The 21,779-nt window shown below is 43.2% G+C and overlaps 1 protein-coding gene across 6 annotated transcripts in view; it reads left to right on the top strand.

The window, feature by feature from the left end:
• rps6ka3b (ribosomal protein S6 kinase, polypeptide 3b) overlaps nucleotides 1–20,587 on the top strand; it is a 44,261-nt gene extending 23,674 nt beyond the window's left edge. For 3 of the 6 annotated variants that reach the window (XM_053610897.1, XM_053610898.1, XM_053610896.1), the window contains 20 exons: nucleotides 5,055–5,171; nucleotides 5,469–5,550; nucleotides 7,390–7,470; nucleotides 7,584–7,663; nucleotides 7,755–7,861; nucleotides 9,095–9,132; nucleotides 9,705–9,847; nucleotides 9,949–10,019; nucleotides 12,367–12,455; nucleotides 12,645–12,709; nucleotides 13,547–13,649; nucleotides 14,115–14,236; nucleotides 15,198–15,323; nucleotides 15,418–15,507; nucleotides 16,078–16,236; nucleotides 18,223–18,384; nucleotides 18,483–18,559; nucleotides 18,641–18,758; nucleotides 19,319–19,459; nucleotides 20,103–20,587. In XM_053610897.1, coding sequence (XP_053466872.1) covers nucleotides 5,055–5,171; nucleotides 5,469–5,550; nucleotides 7,390–7,470; nucleotides 7,584–7,663; nucleotides 7,755–7,861; nucleotides 9,095–9,132; nucleotides 9,705–9,847; nucleotides 9,949–10,019; nucleotides 12,367–12,455; nucleotides 12,645–12,709; nucleotides 13,547–13,649; nucleotides 14,115–14,236; nucleotides 15,198–15,323; nucleotides 15,418–15,507; nucleotides 16,078–16,236; nucleotides 18,223–18,384; nucleotides 18,483–18,559; nucleotides 18,641–18,758; nucleotides 19,319–19,459; nucleotides 20,103–20,225 — 2,094 coding nt within the window. In that variant the 3' untranslated portion in view covers nucleotides 20,226–20,587. Of the gene's footprint in view, nucleotides 1–2,148; nucleotides 2,260–3,416; nucleotides 4,129–4,236; nucleotides 4,529–5,054; nucleotides 5,172–5,468; nucleotides 5,551–7,389; nucleotides 7,471–7,583; nucleotides 7,664–7,754; nucleotides 7,862–9,094; nucleotides 9,133–9,704; nucleotides 9,848–9,948; nucleotides 10,020–12,366; nucleotides 12,456–12,644; nucleotides 12,710–13,546; nucleotides 13,650–14,114; nucleotides 14,237–15,197; nucleotides 15,324–15,417; nucleotides 15,508–16,077; nucleotides 16,237–18,222; nucleotides 18,385–18,482; nucleotides 18,560–18,640; nucleotides 18,759–19,318; nucleotides 19,460–20,102 lie in introns of those variants that run through there. The other 3 variants (XM_053610895.1, XM_053610900.1, XM_053610899.1) reach the window with 3 other exon arrangements.
• Nucleotides 20,588–21,779: the final 1,192 nt, after the last annotated feature.

Below are 21,779 nucleotides of genomic sequence, written 5' to 3'. Positions count from 1 at the left end.
CACAGGAGCTTGCAGTTTTTCAAAATACCACAGATTCAGTCCAAGACATGCCAGAGACGTCATCGCGACACGCATTAAGCCGAAGCCCTCTTCAATTCACGTTCGTCGAACATGAGTACAGCTAAATGGTCTCATTTACCAACAAACATCACTGCAAAAGAGCATGCAGGACAATTTCGAATAACTGCGAATTCGCCAATTCAAGTAGTTTTCCACCAAAAAAAGCACAATAAAACTCAAAAAAAAATTTAAAAGCCGCAGCAAAATCGAGCGTTTTTGGCTGCAACAATCACAAAAAATAAAAAACCTCCACGAAATCCTGTACGGACTGGTGCAGCAAAACCTTTCTCAAAACGCACGGCATGTTCAGTTCACTTCCTGCATCTGAGTCGATTCACTTTCTCACACGAAGCCGTTCCCCTGACGTGTTCTAGTTTCGGCCTTCTACTAGTCACGTCTGCAATCCGTAACGCCAGTCAGCATCAAATGTTCTTAAGTGCTACGGTTGTAAAAGTGGGCGTGGCCATGAGATCCAAGAAACCGCACGCATAGATTCCTGCAAATCCAGAAGTACACAAACTTCCACAGTAGAAGAAATCTTGTCGAATTGGACCACACAGCGAGTACCAGAGAATGCGCCAAGTATGCGCACAGGTGTCTTTAAATCCTGTGATTAAGAGGTGGGACGTGAACATCCTGCATCGTCACCATCTGCGGACTGAGTCACAGCTACCGAAATATCACCACAACACACACACACACACACACACACACACACAACTTCTAGGAAAATCACATTCCGTGCACAACACCCCCTCAAACGGACAGGAGACTGTGTTTAGTTGCGACCTGATGACTTAAACACTGTTTCCTGTGCATTTGAGTTTGTTTGGACGTGAGCCTGAAAGCGGAGCGCTCGCTAAAATGTGTTTCATCTGCTATTAAAATGTCAGGGTTTATTATTAACGTTAATCAAGCAAAATATTGTACAGTTTAAGAATAGGTGTATTGTATTAAAAGAAAAAAAAGTCTGTACTTATCCTGAGCTCATCTTCCAGCGCATGTCAAAACGTTCATCTCCAAAGCGAGGCGTTAGTTTCCATTCCTGGCGTGATGAAGCTGAGGCGTGAATTACGCTCCCGTAGGCGGCGAGGGTGGCGGTTATCATCGACGGCGTATCACTCTCTCTCCTCCCTTCCCTCCCTCGTTCCCTCGCTTTCTCACTCCTCCCTTGATTGCTCAGATATTTGTCCTCAGCGAGGTAGAAGTTGCTAAGTGGAATCAGGAGCTGCTGCTGCACATGTTTCTGCTCCGCTCTCACCGATTTCCAGACCTCCTCGGCACGACTCATTCTGGCTCCGTCATCCAAACTTACAAAAGTGAGCAGAGAGAAGTCTCGGCTCGCGGAGATTCTCGCTGCCGTGGACGAGCTTCCTCCGAAGCCGAGATCTGATCTGGTATGATCTCCAGCAACGTGGTGGGTCCATCTGGACCCGATAAAGTCTCTCTGCACGTGGCACCGTGCCATCTCGGCTGAAGGAATCCAGGCGAAGCGGCGGCAGCACCATGGAGCGAGCGCCGGCCTCCGCTCCTCCGGACTCTCACTGGGACTCCCAGGTACTCAAAGGGGAAGAAGAGGGATCTGGGTTTGTATGGAATCTTAAATCTCAACGTAGGATGATGCTCCGAGTTCCTATTTTTACTGGCTCTCAGCTAGTGCCCACGTGTTTTGTTGTTGTTGTTTTTTTTTTTAAACGTTTTTGGTAAAACCTCAACACTTTTATCTTTACCCTGTGGGTCTGTGGGTGTCCAGATAAAGAACAAGCATAGGAATAAGCTATCGCTAGTTGTGGTGACATCATCGCATACTGCCGGGAGAGGAACATAGAAAAGTGGAAAGAGAGAGAGAGAAAGAGAGAGGGAGCGTAAACGAGAGCCTGAGCGCCAGGTCTTTAGTCACCCTCCTTCACACCCACTAACGGAGGATTGGGAGCGGTGTCATGGCAACAATGTAGGAAGCCGTTCATCACGTGGGCTTTGTGCAAAGTCCGTTCTCGATTTATTTATTTATTTATTTATTTATTATTTATTTATTATTTATTTTTGGTCTTTTGTCTTTTTTTTTTTTCCTTCTCATCAACTCACCAGCCTCAAGGCCCCTCGATCGACCCCTTGACCCCTCCTCTGCGGTTCAGGATGGCGGATCTGGAGCCGGATCCAGGAATAAGTGTGATACAGCAGGGCAGAGGCGTGATGTGGGTGAGACTCAGGGGTTCGAGTTTGTTCGGCTCCTCACAGCGCTCCGTGCATTTTGATTTTCTTTACGAATCCGATCGTGCACCGAGGGAAGGCTGTGTCAGCGCGCCTGAGAGTGTGTGCAGCCTTCTGATTTTTTTTTTTTTTTTTTTTTTTTTTTTTTAGCACAACACAGGCAGACGTGTCATGTTCAGAGAGGAGCTCAGCTGCTGTATGCACCGGCTTTGGACCATGTATTAGATCAGTGCTTTATCCAGGGCTTTATCCAACTTCTTAAACAGCTACCACTGAAATATTGAAAAAACTGTAGCACTGAGATAAAAGGTCCAGTCCTTCCAGGATTTCTGTTTTTTTTTTTGTGATCGCAGGAATAAACGCAAAATCAAGGAAACGCCACGATATTCTGTGGAGATTTTCAAAATGGCCACCAATTTTCCTCAAGGTCCTCTTCATTTCACGTGCGTCGAACACGAGGTCTCGTTTACCAACAAACATCACTGTGAAAGAGCGTGCGGAATAATTATGTGCGATTGCAATTTCAGAACGAAATAAACCCAGCAAAATCGAGCATTTTTGGCCGCAACAATCACAAACTCTACGAAATCCTGTACAGACCGAAGGGTCAATGATATTAGTTGTAAAAAGTGGTGCATTTTTACACATTTTGACAAAAGAACGACATCTTGTTGGAAGATTATCCAAGAAAAGACATCACAGTACGTGACATCAAATTTATACGTATTTATCAACAACAAAAAAAGATCAAATATTACAACACTGCAAAAAAAAAATTAGTAACAAGTGAAAATTTTTAAATAAATGCCAATTAATCTAATATGTCTCATTATGAAATTATTATAAAAACTGTTAAATATATGCTTTTTTTTTTAGTTATATTATTTAGTTTGTAAAGTTTTTTTTTTGTTCCATATTAAACCGGTACTCTTATTGTGCTGGTTGCACCGTGTCCGTGTTGCCATAGAAACAGCTAGGTCTCATCATTTCGTAACTCGGATGAAATGTACACACGTTAACGTAGCACGTGTTTCAGGATCGCCTGCAACAGCATCGTTCTCATCAATACTAAAATACTGAAATCCGTTTTTAGGGACGGAAATGTGGACATATATAACGCTTTATCTGGTGAAAAGATGTTTTTTTATTGTTAGGTTACGTTAGCTACCTGTGAATACAGACACAGGATTCGGCCTTACGTGGTGGACTGCGTCATAAATATGATCAGTGCTTGTTTCAATTTATAAGCTGAAATGTGGTGTACATTGAGAGCTGACTAGCATACATGAGCAATTTGTTTGTTTGTTTGTTTGTTTGTTTGTTTGTTTGTTGTATAATCAGTATGTGTCTATGGAAACTTTTTTGTTCCTGAAGTGTTCATTAGCATGAATGTTGAGTCATGTGTTTGAATCGCCGCTGCGTGCGTCACGGTAGGCGAGTTTATCACGGAACGCGATCAGTTATGAAGATAAATGGAAATTAATCTTCATGATGAAGCACAAGCACAGCTGCGCGTTAACGTTAATGACGGGACGCTTGCTGTTTATGTCAGTTCACATTTGTAGCACAATTGTTTAAATCGGTTTTATAAAAGACAATGCGAAGGAACCATTTTTCAGCATGGTAAAAAAAAATCCAAAAGAGTTGATTCTGAGCCAAATGATCTGACTCACTAGTAAAAAAAAAATTGTTTTTAAGAGTTGAAATTCTATGACTACTCTAGAAGGAATTTAGAAGTGGCTCAGGAGTGGGTGGAGTCTGAGGTGCACATTCATGACATCACGTCATTGGAAGAAGCTGTTTTTCACTTTAGACAGTAATGAGCTGTTTGGAAGCAGAAAGAGTCAGCTCGTATAGGTGAGCTGAATCAAATGATCTGACTCTGTGAAAAGAGCTAGAATTCTTATCGCTAGTCTGGAAGGGATTTATAAGCGGTTTAAGAGGGGGGCAGAGTCAAAGGTGCACAGTGATGACATCACGTGGTCGGAAGGAACGGGTTTTTCAGTTCAGTAACGATTCAAATTTTGGGAGCCGAAAGAGTCGACTCTTACAGGAGAGTTGAATCAAATGATTCGACTCAGTATAAAATAAAAAAAGAGCCAGAATTCCCGTCACTAATCTGGAAGGGATTTTTAAGCACCTCAGGAGTGGGAGGAGTCTGAGGTGCACACTGATGACATCATGTGGTTGGAAGGAGCTGTTTTTCACTTTAGACAGTAATGAGCTGTTTGTGAGCAAAAAGAGTCGTCTCATATAGGTGAGCTGAATCAAATGATCTGACTCAGTAAAAAAGAGCCAGAATTCTTGCCACTAATCTAGAAGGGATTTATAAGTGATTTAAGAAGGGAGGTGGGGGGGCGGAGTCAAAGGTGCACACTGATGACATCACATGGTCGGAAGGAACGGGTTTTTCAGTTTAGACAATAATGAGCCATTTCGGAACTGAAAAAAGAGTCGACTCCTAGGTGAGCTGAATCAAATGATCTGAATCTGTGAAAAGAGACAGAATTCCTGTCACTACTCCGGAAGAGTTTTATAAACGGCTCAGGAGTGGGAAGAGTCCAAGGCTCACGCTGATGACATCAGAAAGTGGAAAGAACAAACTGTTGATCCAGGCACAATTTGAAAGAAATTGCGTTACACTTTCATGGACAGTGATTTATTTATTTTTTCTCCGAAAGTTGTATAGCGCTGCATTTAATTCTGATTGACGCTATAATGTTTAGTCATTCTCTATCTTTCTTGATATGAATGAGTCATTTGAATTCTCTGCTGTTTCTCAGGATGACGTGCCGGTGAAGGAGATCGCCATCACGCATCACGTTAAAGAGGGCTCGGAGAAGGCCGACCCCCAGCAGTTCGAACTGCGCAAGGTCCTGGGCCAGGGCTCCTTCGGGAAGGTCAGTTGCACAATTCGTGAGTGTGTGTGTGAGCCATCGTGTGTTTTTATTGCTCTTCCACCTGCACTCAAAGGCAATTAGCAGTGACACAAGGGAAATAAAAAAGGAAGGAAGCCGGACATCATGCTGCATCGGAGACGAATAACTCAGATCGTCCTGAAGACACTCGTGAAATTAGTCATGGAGACCTGATAAGCCCTGGTTGCCATGAATACTGTCTCATTAATTACTTTAAAAAAAAAAAATGCATATTTTTCAATTGACCCTTGACCCTGCGTCTCTGTCTTACCTGCACAGGTGTTTCTGGTGAAGAAGATTACTGGGCCTGACGCAGGACAGCTCTATGCTATGAAAGTGCTCAAAAAAGCAACTCTGAAAGGTAGGACACTTTTACACAGCGATGAAGAATGACCTGCGTGTGAGTGTGTGTGTGTGTGTGTGTGGAAAGGAGGAAGCAGCCTGAAGTGTTTGTGCAAAACCGACCTCTAGTTCCCATGGTTTCAGCTGCTGCCCTGTGGTTGACAGCGTAAATAGTGTGTGTGTGTGTGTGTGTGTGTGTGTGTCTGTGTGTGTGTTTTTTTTCCCGTTTTGTCTTTGACCGGATGTTTTCAGTGTGTGTGAGTCATGATGTTGAATTGAGAAGGTCAACTCAACATGTAATCATTATAGTTTACAAAAAAAAAAAGAAAACCCTCCTTTTCACTCTGAAGAGGTCCTTTTCGCCTAATTTTAGCGTAGTGCTAACTGCTCCGCTATTGTCGTCGCTCAAGTGGGAGAAATTACTCACAGGAGCATCACGGACTTCAGCAGAAGCTCCACCTGGTGTCTAAAGGAAAACTCGGATTGCTCACAGACACTTGTGTGTGTATAAGTGCACTGTCCACATTCGTACATGCGTTACAGCTTTAAGAGGGAAAACGTCAGGGTTTTATAACTTTTTAAGCCTTCAGAGAAGATCCAGCTGTAATTTTCAGGTCCTTTTTGCTTAAATTCGTAGAACTTATTGAATGTTAAAGTGAAGGAGGTTGTATAGCTGTTACCGTTCACACTGTTGAAAAGTTGTGCGATTTTATTGCTGTAGGAATTTACAGAAGGTCCTGTTTTACCTACCGCGATCTTGCTATGAAGATAGCCAGTGATGCGGACATGGCATTAAAAGAACAATAAGTAAATATTTATTGTAAGTATATATACCTGTTGTCGTCTTATTTCGTAGTTCGGTTCGGACGTGAACGCTCAACAAGGAAGAGCAGTGCTGCAGAAGTGAATGATTTCAAGCTACAGGATGGAAGATTTAGGAAATGTGTTCTAAGGTTGCTTTCGCATCCGTGGTTTATATGACTCTGGGGTTTTTTATTATTAATATTTTGTAGAAGCAGCTTAGTTCATTAGAAAACATTGTTGACGTGTGCAATCAGAAATAACTGCAGCAGCAGGCGGCATTAGTCAGAAATTCGTTCGAGAATAGGAAGGAGTGGGATTTAAAATAGTAATGTTTCTAAAAAAACAGCACATACCTCTATCCTGTGGTCCATCAGTGCTTTTGAATGCTCGTGGAGTGAGCGTATGATCTGTCCATGAGTCTCTGTGTGTCCCTGAGGTCTCAGAAAGATAGCGAACTAGCTAGCTGACTAACGTTAGCTAGCCTTGTCAAGCCTTAACAGGAAATTTTGGGGGTGTGGCCTTTTTAGATGTAGTTCTTTTGAGTACAGTATGAACGCAAGTCTCTGATGGACGTCGAGGGAAATAACTGAGGTACGTATGTACAAGATAATGTAGCTTTCTTATCAATTAAGCAATTCAAATTGACGTTAACATTGACGTCTGAATCAGTTTAAACCCGTCGATGTGAGCGTGTGTGGAGCGAGGCCAAGATGAGCCACAGCCTGAGGTTATTTGAATTTTTTTTTTTTAATACTGATGTTTAATATACCGAAGACCTAAAACGCACACTTCTCCACTGATATGTTATACCCCGACCGTTCCGTGTGTGCTCTCAGAGAGGAACGCCGGTTCTCTGATTCTGTCCCTCTGCTCTGCATGTTCTTCTCTCTCCTTTATTTAATTAGTCATCCTGTGCCATCTGCGTTATTCTGCATTTGCCAGAAAGCAAGGGCCCTAGATGGATTTTCAGATATTTAGAGGTGATTTAGTGGAAAAGCTGAGCCGTGTGTGTGTGTGTGTGTGTGTGTGTGTGTGTGTGTGTGTGTGTTTTCAGTACGCGATCGTGTCCGGACGAAGATGGAGCGAGACATCCTGGTGGAGGTGAATCACCCGTTCATCGTTAAGCTGCACTACGGTGAGTATCGGCCAGTCGGCGTGATTAATGCCTCTCGTTCTCGGTCTTATGAATTTATTAAACGTCTCGTTTTTCTCTCCCTCGTTCTTTTTCTCGAATCCATCCATCACTAGCATTCCAGACAGAGGGAAAGCTTTATCTGATTCTCGACTTCCTGAGAGGAGGAGATCTGTTCACTCGTCTGTCCAAAGAGGTAAAATGGTGTATGCTCAGTGTGTATACGTAAGTGTGTTGTTGTTGTTGTTTTCTTTACACATAATGAACTACACACACTGTGTCGTCAGGTGATGTTCACAGAGGAGGATGTGAAGTTTTACCTGGCTGAGCTGGCTTTGGCGCTGGACCATCTGCATGGACTGGGAATCATCTACCGAGACCTCAAACCAGAGAAGTAAATAACATCAGCCTCACGTAATCAATCATACACCAGACCTGCCAGACCTTCATGCCAATGTTCTGTGGGTCACGACATGTTTTATTTCTTTATTTTTTTTATTTTATTATCTTCCCTGAGGTGTAATTATAGTAAAAGTTTTTTTTTTTGCACAAAAAACATACAAAATTCAAACGATGGGTTTTTGTGTCCTTTACCTTTAAGGCTTCAATGTAACCACGCACTGCTGTGATTGGCTAACAGCTTTAACTATGAAAGTGCGGAACTGTTTTCAGCGACTGAGCGCTAGTGGGCGGGGCCGACGGTGCGACGACGTAAAAGTAGGCGTCGAAGTCTTGCCGTAGGGGCAGTCGTATGCAAATGTATTTGCCCGTGTGACATCACAAACCCCGGCACATCCAAACGAGCCGTTTCTGGAGCTCGGTTAAATGAATGCTCTTTTTGTACTGATGAGGATGAAACTTCGGTAACGGTACAACGACGTCTTGTACGTCAAAAGATCAAAGACAATTTGATTTCTCATGTCATGACCCCTTTAAAATCAGATCACGCTGCTAGGAGCTATCACACGAACTGCACCGAAAGTGCAGATGAAGTATACATCAGGAATGATGTAACTCTCTGATATTAACTGACGCCCTGGAGGCCCTGCACCCTCTCCCTCGTCTCTCGTTAGCGCACGTCTTTCAGACGGTTCTCTCGTCTCGACTCGATTTTCCCACTAAAGCGGGAATCCGTTTGCCGCTTTTGCGCATTGTTAAGAAAAAGAAAACATATGTATAAAGTACACCAACACGCCAGGCGAAAACGCTGTGGATGTGTCACTCCTTCACGCTTTTCGAGCGCTAGAGCTGTGAGGAGTCGTTCACGTTGCCAGGGAAACGCCGCTGTCTGTCATTATGCACTCTGACACCGTGCAGTATAAATTTTTTAAATGAATGTATGTGTGTGTGTGTGTGTGAGAGTGAGTGAGTGTGTGAGAGTGAGTGAGTGTGTGAGAGTGAGTGAGTGAGTGTGAGAGAGTGAGTGAGTGAGAGAGTGTGTGTGAGAGAGTGTGTGAGAGTGTATGAGAGTTTGTGTGAGAGCGAGTGTGAGAGCGCGTGTGAGAGAGTGTGTGAGAGTGAGTGAGAGAGCGCTGTAGTGGAGTTCCGGTTCCCTCGACAAGGAATAAGGTATTAAAGCCATTCATTTTGTGACGACTTTCTGACATTTAAATTTGTGTGATTTCAGCATCCTGCTGGACGAGGAAGGCCACATCAAGCTGACGGGTGTGTATCTGCTCATTCCAGATCATGTGCTCCTAACCGGCTTAGAACGATCAAGTAGTTCAGTGGTTTTTTTATTGTATTACACCATTATTTACATTATGTACATGATTATCTTGCCACTTCCTCTGTGGCTCTGAAAACCATGTTAAAGCAGCAGTCTGTCTGATTTTTTCTAATGTCTGACAAACCATCATCATTTTGCCAACCAAACCCAAACCCTCAGTCAAAACGACACATGGTGTACAAGTTTCCTTAAAAAGGAAAAGGGGCGGGGATGAGGAGTTGGTCGAGTTCAGGCGAGGGCGGGGCTAATTTCTGGCCCGGAATAGTGTGAACAAGCACAACACGAAGAAACTAGCACGGAGCAATATTCTCAGTTTTTATAGGGATATGATTTTATTATTTATTTCTAGAAACACTTTACAGTTATGATCATTTCTTTTCCTATAGCCGTTCGTTTTTGTTAACGCAACATGGCCATCTCATTTTTTTACTCAATAAGAATCAGTAAGAATTTTTGCCCAACCTACTTTTTTTTACCATTTGTGTGTGTGTGTGTGTGTGTGTTGTAGACTTCGGCCTCAGTAAGGAGTCGATCGATCACGAGAACAAGGCCTACTCGTTCTGCGGGACGGTGGAGTACATGGCTCCCGAGGTGGTGAACCGGCGAGGCCACACCCACAGCGCCGACTGGTGGTCGTATGGCGTGCTCATGGTGAGCGGCATGACTTCCTCGACCGCCGTTTTTGTAGTTCGGCATTGCTTTGCGTGTCTGTTCCGCTCCTCACCGGCAGCGGGTTTGTTTTCTGTCTGCAGTTTGAGATGTTAACCGGGACGCTTCCCTTCCAAGGCAAGGACCGCAAAGAGACCATGACCATGATCCTAAAGTGAGTGCTGGGACTGGAAATCAGCCCGGGTTGTGTTCTCAGCACAGCAGCAGATGGTGAACTTTAACATTTCTACGTTACAGAAAATAAAAAGCTCTGGCTGGAACATCTTTTGGGCTAAAAAGAAAGAAAGAAAGAAAGAAAGAACGAATGTGATGAGCACACTGTAACCATAACCATGGGTTCGATTTCTACAGAAAGTAGAACGTCATATTGCGTGCCGGTGAACGTCCCAAAAATAGACACGTTAGATGATTGGAATGTTGGCAATGAAATATTTTCATAAAAATATCAGCTCACTAATGAGCACCACCTTGTCCATACGCTCATCAGAATATAAAAGCCACTAATGGAGGACGCGGTCATACTTCAGCCCCACTGCTCTTAACACTTCACCTTCTATAAACACAAATGTCTTGAAGGAAGGGATCACAGTGAGTAATGCCGTTAGAAGTGGATTTTAATGAAGTGCCCCAGGCTTGGGCAGATGTGTGTGTGTGTGTGTGTGTGTGTGTGTGTGATGAGCTGTAGCAGCAGAACGAATGGAGCGGGGATGAAGGCAGGAGGCTCCCGTGTAACAAACAGCGTCTTCGCTGAAATTCAGATTACCAAACACGTCATTTCAGAGAGAGCAGGTTCCTGAGTTGCGCTAGATGGCAAAAAGTTTGTGAACACCTGGCCAATCACAACCCGTATGTGCTTCTTGAACATCCCATTCCAGATTTCGTGCATACGTTGCTGTTATAAAAAGCACCACTCTTCTGGGAAGGCTTTCCATTTTGGTTTTGGAGCGTGTTCATTCAGGATTATTATTCTTATTCTCGATGACCTCCTGTTTATTCACATCTGACCTTTGGTACGTAGTGTTATGAATGATTAGCAGGATAGCCCGAAAACTAGCGCTTGAGATGTTTCTTAGAGGAGGGGCGCTCAAATTTTAACATCGTGTTAAGGATTTCTCACGCGTTGACACACACAGCGCTGTTAATCGGTACAAGTTTATAACGGACGAGCAGACAATGTTCCACCAGATGCAGTCCGGCTAAACCCGACCAGACGATCTTATACCGTCACATCACTGTCCCCATACAGCCACTCATCCACAGATCCGTCCGTTCCTCAGATCCATCCATCCATTCTTCGCGTCTAAGCCATCCATTTAGACCAGGGGTGTCCAATCTTATCTGCAAAGGGCCGGTGTGGGTGCAGGTTTTCATTCCAACCAAGTAGAAGCCACACCTGAATCCATTGAAAGCCCAGATCAATTGATAACTGATTAAACAGGTGGAATCAGGTGTGGCACCAGCCCTTTGCAGATAAGATTGGACACCCTTGATCTAAACCAATGGTCACCAAGCCTGTTCCTGGAGATCTTCCTTCCTAGAGACTTTAGCTCCAACCATAATCGTTCCCACCTGACCTTCTAATCATTAGAAGCTTTATGAAGTTCTTGATCAACTAAAACAAGCGGGTTAGATTTTGCTTGGAGATGAAACCTGCAGGAAGGTAGATCTCAAGGGAGAGGGTTGGTGACCACTGATCTAAACCATCCGTCTGTTCGTTCCATTTTTCATCTCATCCTATCTCATCCATCCAACAATCCATAAATTCATCTATCCATCCATCCATCTGTCTGTCTGTCCAATCCATTCATCCATTTGTCCCATCCCAACTTATCTGTCTCATTGATTCAATCATACGTCATCCATCTAGCTGTCTATCTCATTTATCAGTCCATCCATCCTGTCCTTTCACATCTATCGCATCCTTCCATCCCATCTAATTTATCCATGCAGCTCATCCACTATCCGTCCTCCCCATCCATCCTTCCATCCATCCATCCATCCATCAATCCTGTCCCATAACATAATTCACATCCATCATTTGCATCTATTCCTCCAATCATCAGTCTGTCCATCCATCCCATGTATCCATCCAACTCATCCATTCAACTCGTTTGTCGATCCTTCCATCTCATCCTTTCATTTATGCATTTATCTATGCCACGCACTCATCCATCCATCTGGCTCCATCACATCCATCACATCCCATCTATGCATCCACACAACCCTTCATTAAGCTGTCATTCCCCTTTCATCAATCTGTCCATCAAATCCATCCATTCATCCATCTCATCACATTATTGAACTCATCCCCTGAACTCATCCATGGCTCCTTCCATTATAATCCATTCATTTTTGTTCAGATCCACCCATCTCATCCATACATTAATACGCATGTTTATACTGTTCTCATGTTTGAGGTGATGCATTGATATTTTTTATTTATTATTATTATTATTATTAATAATAGAACAGTAATGATAATAATAATAATCTTGGTGTAGGGCGAAGCTGGGCATGCCTCAGTTCCTCAGCTTGGAGGCTCAGAGTCTCCTCCGAAACCTGTTTAAACGAAACCCCTCCAACCGGCTGGGTAAGTCTGACACCACTGGTGCGCGCACACACACACACACACACACACACACACACACACACACACACACACACACACACACACAGTCTAATGTTTTACTCTTCAGTACTGCATTGTGCAATGGTAACATTTGCCCTGATGATTTTGTAACTGGAACGGAGCCACAGCTGTTGAATAATGTTTGTACAGGTGCAGGTCCAGACGGGGTCGAAGAAATAAAGAGACACCACTTTTATGCTTCTATTGACTGGAACGTAAGTGTGTGAGACTGAGAGCGTGAGAGTGAGAGCATGAGTGTGAGTGTGTGATAGTGAGTGTGTGATAGTGAGTGTGTGATAGTGAGTGTGTGATAGTGAGTGTGTGAGAGTGTGCGTGAGAGAGAGTGTGCGCGTGAGAGTGTGCGCGTGAGAGTGTGCGCGTGAGAGTGTGCACGTGAGAGAGAGTGTGCGTGCGAGAGTGTGTGTGTGTGAGTGAGTGCGTGAGAGTGTGCGTGTGAGAGTGTGAGTGTGTTAGAATTAACACACAACTCCGATGTGGATTATGTTCCTACAACAGCATGGGCTGAAGTGTGTTATTCCTTGTGCCATGAAGATTTGCCTACAATCACAGTTTTAAATTTCTGAGTGAACGACGTGTGCTTTTCAACCATCTATAGTTACATTTAACGTTAAGAGAACATTCACAAAACTAGTTTGTTCCTGTTATCATGTCATAGCAGATCTAAACAGTTTGACTAGCACTAGCCGGTTAATCAAACAAACAAAAACAAACAAAAAACACAGCTTGCGATGGTACCAAGAAACCAGAAAGTGCAAACGTGTCTGTCCTGAACACTTTCCGATGGTGGAAAACTTACTGAAGTTACAAAGCACTGATACTGGAGACTCCTTAACTCCTGCTAACAAAAAGGTTCATCGTATCAGACCTGTGATTTCCGTTACAGCTGGGATCACTGTCAGAGCCGTGCTGTTGTAGAAAACAAACCAAGACCTTCTGAGTCGAGAATTCAGCAGCGGTACAGTATACTGTAAATACCATGATTGCACGCCGGTGTTGATCTATATCGTCTGTTTGTTTGTCTTTATCACCAGAAATTGTTTAGGAGAGAGATTCATCCACCTTTCAAACCTGCTTCTGGGAGACCTGATGACACGTTTTACTTCGACCCAGAATTCACAGCTAAAACTCCCAAAGGTACGGCAACAGAGCAGCCACTTAACCTGGTGTCCACTTGTTTTCACTGAGTCCCACATGAGTAATAAGCTTCTCTGGAAATGTGTAACGTCCTTCCAGAGAAATAGATAACAAGCCGAGAAGAGGATGTTCACTGAATTACTCATAAACCTTTAAAAATGTGTGTGAGAGGGTCAAACAGGGTGTTTAGTGTGTGTGTTTGTGTGTGTGTGTATGTGTGTGTGTGTGTGTGTGTGTGTGTGTATGTATGTATGTATGTATGTGTGTGTATATGTATATATGTATGTATGTATATATATGTATATGTGTGTGTGTGTGTGTATGTGTATATATATATATATATATATATATATATATATATATATATATATATATATATATATATATATATATATATATATATATATGTTTGTATATATGTATATATGTATGTGTGTGTGTGTGTGTGTGTGTGTGTGTGTGTAGACTCACCAGGTGTGCCCCCTAGTGCCAACGCTCATCAGCTCTTCAGAGGTTTCAGCTTCGTGGCCATCAGCTCAGAGGAGGAAACACAGCCACTGCAAAGTAACATTAGCTCTATAGTGCAGGTAAATACACCACACACACACACACACACTCACTCCAGAAGTATTAGCACCCTCCAAGAGAATGGATAACGTATAGAATAATTCCACTCACCGACCACTTTATTAGGAACGCCTGTGCACCTGCTTGTTCATGAACCAGTGATCCAATCAACCACTCGTGGCAGCACAATGTATCAAATCATAACCAGATACAGGTCAAGAGCTTCACATCAGACTGGGGAAACAATGTGATTTTGATCATGGCGTGGTTTTCGGTGCCAGCTTTGAGTATTTCAAAACTGCAGATCTGCGACTGCTGACAGGAAAGCTACGGTAACTTGAATAAACACAGAGCACACCACCAGACCATTGGATCTTGAGTTGGATGAGTTAGAAGAGCAGAAGATCACATCAGGTTCTCCACTCCTGTCAGCCAAGAACAATTTTCAAATGTCCAGTTTTGGATTTGCGACCAGCATATAGTGGACTGCATAACAAGGAAAAGCCCAAGAAATCCCCAGAGCAAACCTCAGAATGTAATGTTCTCTTTAGAGGATCGTCCAAGATCTTCTATACAACTCACCAGCCCCATCAAACAATCCCATAATAGGCGTATTATTTCGGGGTGCCAATACCTTTAGGTACAGTTTTGCATGAAAAGTACACTATTTAAGATAACTTGTGTGTGAAAATAATTGGGTCTGTTGAATTACATTACAGCTTCCACAAATGTTGAAGATCAAAATAGACATGCTAGCGTTATTGTGGTAAATATTCATTACACATCGTTTGTCCAATGATTTTGTCTCCGAAAAGGTTTTTTCGCCGCCCCCTCAGATTTCCAGAACATATTTCTGAATAGCTCGCCGATGGCCGTGTTTATGATAACAGACTGGATATAGTTTATATTACACTGTGGGTCAGAACTGGTAGCTGACAGGTCCTGGACGAGTCTCACGTCCTCTTTCTGTCCTCAATGCAGAAGCTTCACAGGAGCACGTCTCAGTTCGGCGACTCGTACGAGGTGAGGGAGGACATCGGCGTCGGCTCGTACTCCATCTGCAAGCGCTGCATTCAGAAAAGCACGGGCATGGAGTACGCCGTCAAGGTGACTACTCGGTTCTGCTGTAACCTTCTGATCCTGGTTCTAATCATTATAACTTTTATTTTTATTGATTTCTTTATTTTTTTTAAAAAAACAGATCATCAATAAAGCCAAAAGGGATCCAACGGACGAGGTGGAAATCCTCTTACGCTACGGCCAGCATCCCAACATCATCACTTTAAAGGATGTGAGTGTGTAGAGTGCACTGGTGTGCGCTGTAGTTAATGCTCTATCCTTCGAGCGACATTTGATCCCTCTGATCTAACAATATTTTTATCCGGTAAAATGACTAAGCAATGGAATGTGCTCCTGTTACCAGCTTCAGAGAATATTTATAGACAAATAAGTCAGAAAAGTTCCATCATTTTTATATGGAAGTGATATATCATATCATTGTAGTGTTTATTCAGTTAAATTAGGATGCATTTCATGGTTCATGAATCTGGTATAAGCTGCATATTGGTAGAGATGATGTAGTTAACGTAGCTCTGAGTGATAGATAAAATAAGCTGTTATCTGAAAATAATCAGACTGATACAACGTTATGACACTAAACTATTTGTTTATGAGACATTTAGTTAGTAGAACCAAATCAGTCTAAAATCAAACCAAAACATTTTCATTTCAACTTGATATTGTTGTTATAAGTCCTACGTAAAGACGAGAGTATGGATAGGTGATAGTCCATACATTACGAAGAATAATGAAATAGCCAAGCGCTACTCGTGGTGGTGAAATTGGTCTTCGTGTTCTGCAGGTGTATGACGACGGTCGCTCGGTTTTTCTGGTGACTGAGCTGCTTAAAGGAGGGGAGCTGTTGGATAAGATCCTCAGACAGAAGTTCTTCTCTGAAAGGGAGGCCAGCGCCGTGCTCTACACCATCACCAAGACCGTGGAGTACCTCCATGCACAAGGGGTATTTATCCACATCAGCACCCGACATCCCCATCGTTCCATATCGACTCCAACATCCCCATCGTTCCACATTGACCCCAACATCCCCATCGTTCCACATTGACCCCAACATCCCCATCGTTCCACATTGACCCCAACATCCCCATCATTCCATATCGACCCCAACATCCCCATTGTTCCATATCGACCCCAATATCCCCATTGTTCCACATCGACCCCAACATCCCCATCGTTCCACATCGACCCCAACATCCCCACTGACCCCAACATCCCCATCGTTCCACATCGACCCCAACATCCCCATCGTTCCACATCGACCCCAACATCCCCACTGACCCCAACATCCCCATCGTTCCATATCGACCCCAACATCCCCATCGTTCCATATCGACCCCAATATCCCCATCGTTCCATATCGACCCCAATATCCCCATCGTTCCACATCGACCCCAATATCCCCATCGTTCCACATCGACCCCAATATCCCCATCGTTCCACATTGACCCCAACATCCCCATCGTTCCACATCGACCCCAACATCCCCATCGTTCCACATCGACCCCAACATCCCCATCGTTCCACATCGACTCCAACATCCACATCGTTCCACACCGTCCCCAACATCCCCATCGTTCCACATCGACCCCAACATCCCCATCGACCCCAACATCCCCATCGTTCCACATCGACCCCAACATCCCCATCGTTCCATATCGACCCCAACATCCCCATCGTTCCAAATCGACCCCAACATCCCCATCGTTCCATATCGACCCCAACATCCCCATCGTTCCACATTGACCCCAACATCCCCATCGTTCCACATCGACCCAATCGACCCCAACATCCCCATCGTTCCACATCGACCCCAACATCCCCATCCCCATCGTTCCACATCGACCCCAGCATCCCCATCGTTCCACATCGACCCCAACATCCCCATCTTTCCACATCGTCCCCAACATCCCCATCGTTCCACATCGACCCCAACATCCCCATCGTTCCACATCGACCCCAACATCCCCATCATTCCACATCGACTCCAACATCCCCATCATTCCACATCGACTCCAACATCCCCATCGTTCCACATCGACCCCAACATCCCCATCGTTCCACATCGACCCCAACATCCCCATCAACCCCAACATCCCCATCGTTCCACTTCGACCCCAACATCCCCATCGTTCCATATCGTTTCCAACATTCATATCGTTCCATATCGTCCGCAACATCCCCATCGTTCCACATAGACCTCATCATTCCACATCGACTCCAACATCCACATCGTTCCATATCATCTCCAACATCCATATCGTCCCCAACATCCCCATCGTTCCACATTTTAAATTTAATTTTTAAATTGGATGGAGCTCAAATCTTCTCTAATTCCAGACTGCTGGGACTACGGCTGCTCCTAAGGCCATACAGACTTCATATAAATCCATAATGAACTTTTTCACACTATCTGTTGTTACCCAGATGAGGATGGGTTCCCTTCTGAGTCGGGTTCCTCTCAAGGTTTCTTCCTCTTAAAACATCTTAGGGAGTTTTTCCTTGCCACCGTCGCCACTCAGTGGCTTGCTCAGTTGGGATAAATTCGCACCTTTAATATCTGTATACCATGTTGATATTTCTGTAAAGCTGCTTTGAGACAATGTCTATTGTAAAAAGCGCTATACAAATAAAATAAAATTGAATTTAAATTTAAAATTGACCCCAACAGCTCCATCATTCCACATCATGTCTCTTTATTCCCAGACATCCCCATCATAACATCCCCATCATTCCCCATTATGCCCTATCATCCCCATCATTCCCACTGTTGCACCACATTTAAACTCCGCGACACATCCATCACCACATCCATCACCAGCAGCACTTAACTGTACAGTGTTATACAAATGTAAAAACATTAAAAGTGCGCGCTGATAAGCCACCTTGATCATTTATCGCTTCCTGTAACTTTCCCGTTCCGTGGTCTCAGGTGGTCCACAGAGACCTTAAGCCGAGTAACATTCTGTATGTGGACGAATCCGGAAACCCAGAGTCGATCCGGATCTGTGACTTCGGCTTCGCCAAACAGCTGAGAGCTGAGAACGGCCTGCTGATGACACCGTGCTACACTGCTAACTTTGTAGCACCAGAGGTACACATCTATGTCTCCCATCACTATCAAATTCAAATGAGGTGTTTGTATGTACTGTATTGCAGGTTAAAGTAGAAATACACGATTGTGTCCTGTAGGTGCTGAAGAAGCAGGGTTACGATGCTGCGTGTGATATCTGGAGTCTGGGTGTCCTTCTCTACACAATGCTGACAGGGTAAATGTGAAAGTCCAGCATTTTTTAAATGGACAAACTGTGCAGCTGTTTCATTTGTAATGAGATCGGGATGTTTTACAGCTTCACTCCGTTCGCCAACGGACCCGAGGACACGCCGGAGGAGATTCTGGCTCGGATCGGCAGCGGGAAGTTCTGTCTCACCGGCGGATACTGGAACTCTGTCTCAGCAGAAGCCAAGGTGGATGGATTCACTGTTTACGTTTAGCCGAGTATCCAGAGGACATAGCATCGAGTGTGTGCGGATTCAGAAAGAGACTAAAGCTAGGACAATTATAAACCTAAATGCATAAACAATTAAATAAGTTAATAATGCAAAGTCAATGCAGAAAAAGAGCATAAAAGTTTTATGCTAGATATATTGTTAATCAGATTCCTGCTAAAAAAAAAAAAAAGAAACCCTCATAGAAGTTGTAATAGTTCTATAATGGGAATTGTATTGGTTTTATTGGAAGCTGTAATGGTCCCTGTAGGTCTCTACTGGTAATTTGGTGGCATGTTATAGCATGTCTAGTGGATACCATTAAGGACCAATAATGGTAATGATTAGCTGATGGCTTGTAATGGCATTTGTAGTGGAATCCATTAGAATTTCTGTGATGATTTCTGGAATCATTTCCAGAATCATTTCATTTCTGGAATCAATGATAAACATTTATTTGCTAAAATATATCAGTTTAAGTCGATATTAAGGTCGACGGTTATTCACTAGTTCCTTAAGTGTGTTCTTGTTGCCCACAGGATCTGGTATCTAAAATGCTCCATGTAGACCCTCATCAGAGATTAACAGCAGCACAAGTGCTGAGGCATCCGTGGATCGTTCACAAAGACCAGCTACCGAAATACCAGCTCAACAGACAGGACGCTCCTCATCTGGTCAAGGTACAATACAGGACACACACTCAGGGGTTTAAATCATAAGCGCACTCTATTATTATTATTCCGTATAGGAATAGGGTTCGGGGGGGGGTTGGGATTGGGATGTTCATAAATGACCAGATTGAATGCACGGTAAGCCTAAAGGCAGCCTAGCTAACGGGATTGCAGCCTAAATAATCAAATTTAATATACACAGTATTGTATACGAACGTACACACGAGATTTGAGAGAACACACTATAAATAGTCATGCGGTTATAGGAAAATAATCAGTGACAGGGCGGTGTGATCAAGCGGAGATAATGTTGATTATTTTCCTATAACGCCGTGACTAAAAGTGTTTTATTCCTCTTATACCAGAGCGGTTTGCTAATGATTATAATTTCTCTCTTATTAATAATCAACACATTGTGTGCGTGTGTGTAGTTTGTTACTATATAAGTCGTTAATATAAACCTGTGATTAGTCAGAGATTAGAAAATGAATCGAGACATTCTTTCTGACCAATCAGAACCCAGAACTCAGCAGCAGTTTAGTATACCATACAAAATGCAGCTCATGTCATGTGATTAGTGACGTGACGTGACTGCGGCGAAACCTTAAACATCTCATAAATATCTGTTTATACGTTCTCTGCGTTCCGAAAGGGGGCCATGGCGGCGACGTACTCCGCCTTGAACAGGAACGTTCCCCCCATACTCGAACCTGTGGGCTGTTCCATTCTCGCTCAGCGCCGAGGAGTGAAGAAAGTGACCTCTACGGCTCTCTGAGGCTCCGCCCAACAAACCAACCAACCACAAACCTCACAGCCTAGCGCTAGCACACGGCCCTGCCCCATTCCTACCTGACGCCCACCCGATGCCCGCCGCCCATCTGCTCCTCGACTAGAGGACAAGCCTGGACTCTGACGACCCCTGGTGGACGATCCAGATCTTCCTCATCTGCTGACGGATCAATAAGTGGATCGATTAAAAACTTTGACGTTTACAATAAGCAAAGCATCTGGAACATTCTGTGGACTTTTTTGTTTTTTGGGGGGTGGGAACAAGAGACTCAGTCATGCATATGAACTTGTAATATACTGTAATATTCTTTTTATAAAGCTGGTAGAGAACAATATTATTGTATTAAAGAGACTGTGGGCTGTTGTATTATGAAATACCATCAGATATCGACAAATATAAGCTATTTCTCAGAACAAAAGAAAAAAAAAGACACTTCAAAATCATCCACTTATTATGGATCTAGATTTTCAAACCTGATTTTATTTATTTTATTTTTTTCTAGGAACAAAAAAATCATTATCGCATAGCGTTAAATTCTTTATTTACCATTCCGTATATGTAGATAGAAACATCAACATGTACACAAAAAAAGGTATTTTTACACTTATACATCAAGCATTAGGGAAAACCTCTGATTGGATACGTATGAGTTATGGAGCGTATAAGCTGACGAAAAGGATTTGAATATGAATTACAGATAATATATTGATTTAGGATTATATACAGTACACATCATGTTCAAAAATGTAGTTTGCTCAGATTTGCTAAGGGGTAAGAGCATTTAATTCAAATGACAGGTCATGTTTTTGGGATTTAAAACAACAACAACCCTGAATACAAATGTCAAAAATTCTAATCTGATAAATGCGGATATGTAAATGTTATGCAAATTAGCCCAAAGGTGAAGCATCTGGGATTCCCAGAGAAAAGATGCTTTCAGTGGTCGGACAAAATAAAAACGTTTATGTTCTACTCAAATTTTCTTCGTGGTATTGAACACTGGATGTCCAGTGGAACTATTTAGGTAACATTTTAACTAGTCTTTTAGAATGTAGCTATTTGAAGCAGAACATGAGAACTTTAGATGTTAGTCCATCAGTATGGTCAATATCCTCCATTTTGATTTCGCGGTCATGGGTGCGAGTGCGAAAGACGACTGTGATCACTGAATTGCTCTGAAAGTGTCTGCTTTTCCCTGGAAGTCCTGGATCACTATATATGGATATATATGATCACAGTGCCCTCCACTAATATTGGCACCCTTGGTAAATATGAACAAAGAAGGCTGTGAAAATTTGTCTTTATTGTTTAACCTTTTGATCTTTTGTTCAAAAAGTTCACAAAAATATTCTGCTCTCATGGATATCAAAACAATTGCAAACACAACACAGGTTTATCAAAAAAAAAACAAAAAATCTAATCCTTGGTGACTGCCTCTGCCAGAAAGCTTAAAATGAGCCGTGGTTGGATCTTCCAGCAGGACAATGATCCAAAACATTCATCAAAATCAACACAAAAATGGTTTACTGACCATAAAAT

The sequence above is a fragment of the Ictalurus furcatus genome, chromosome 23 (genome assembly GCF_023375685.1).
Source record: "Ictalurus furcatus strain D&B chromosome 23, Billie_1.0, whole genome shotgun sequence".
NCBI lineage: Eukaryota > Metazoa > Chordata > Actinopteri > Siluriformes > Ictaluridae > Ictalurus > Ictalurus furcatus.
Note: the sequence above shows the minus strand (reverse complement) of the source record. Positions and strands in the feature narration are given on the sequence as shown.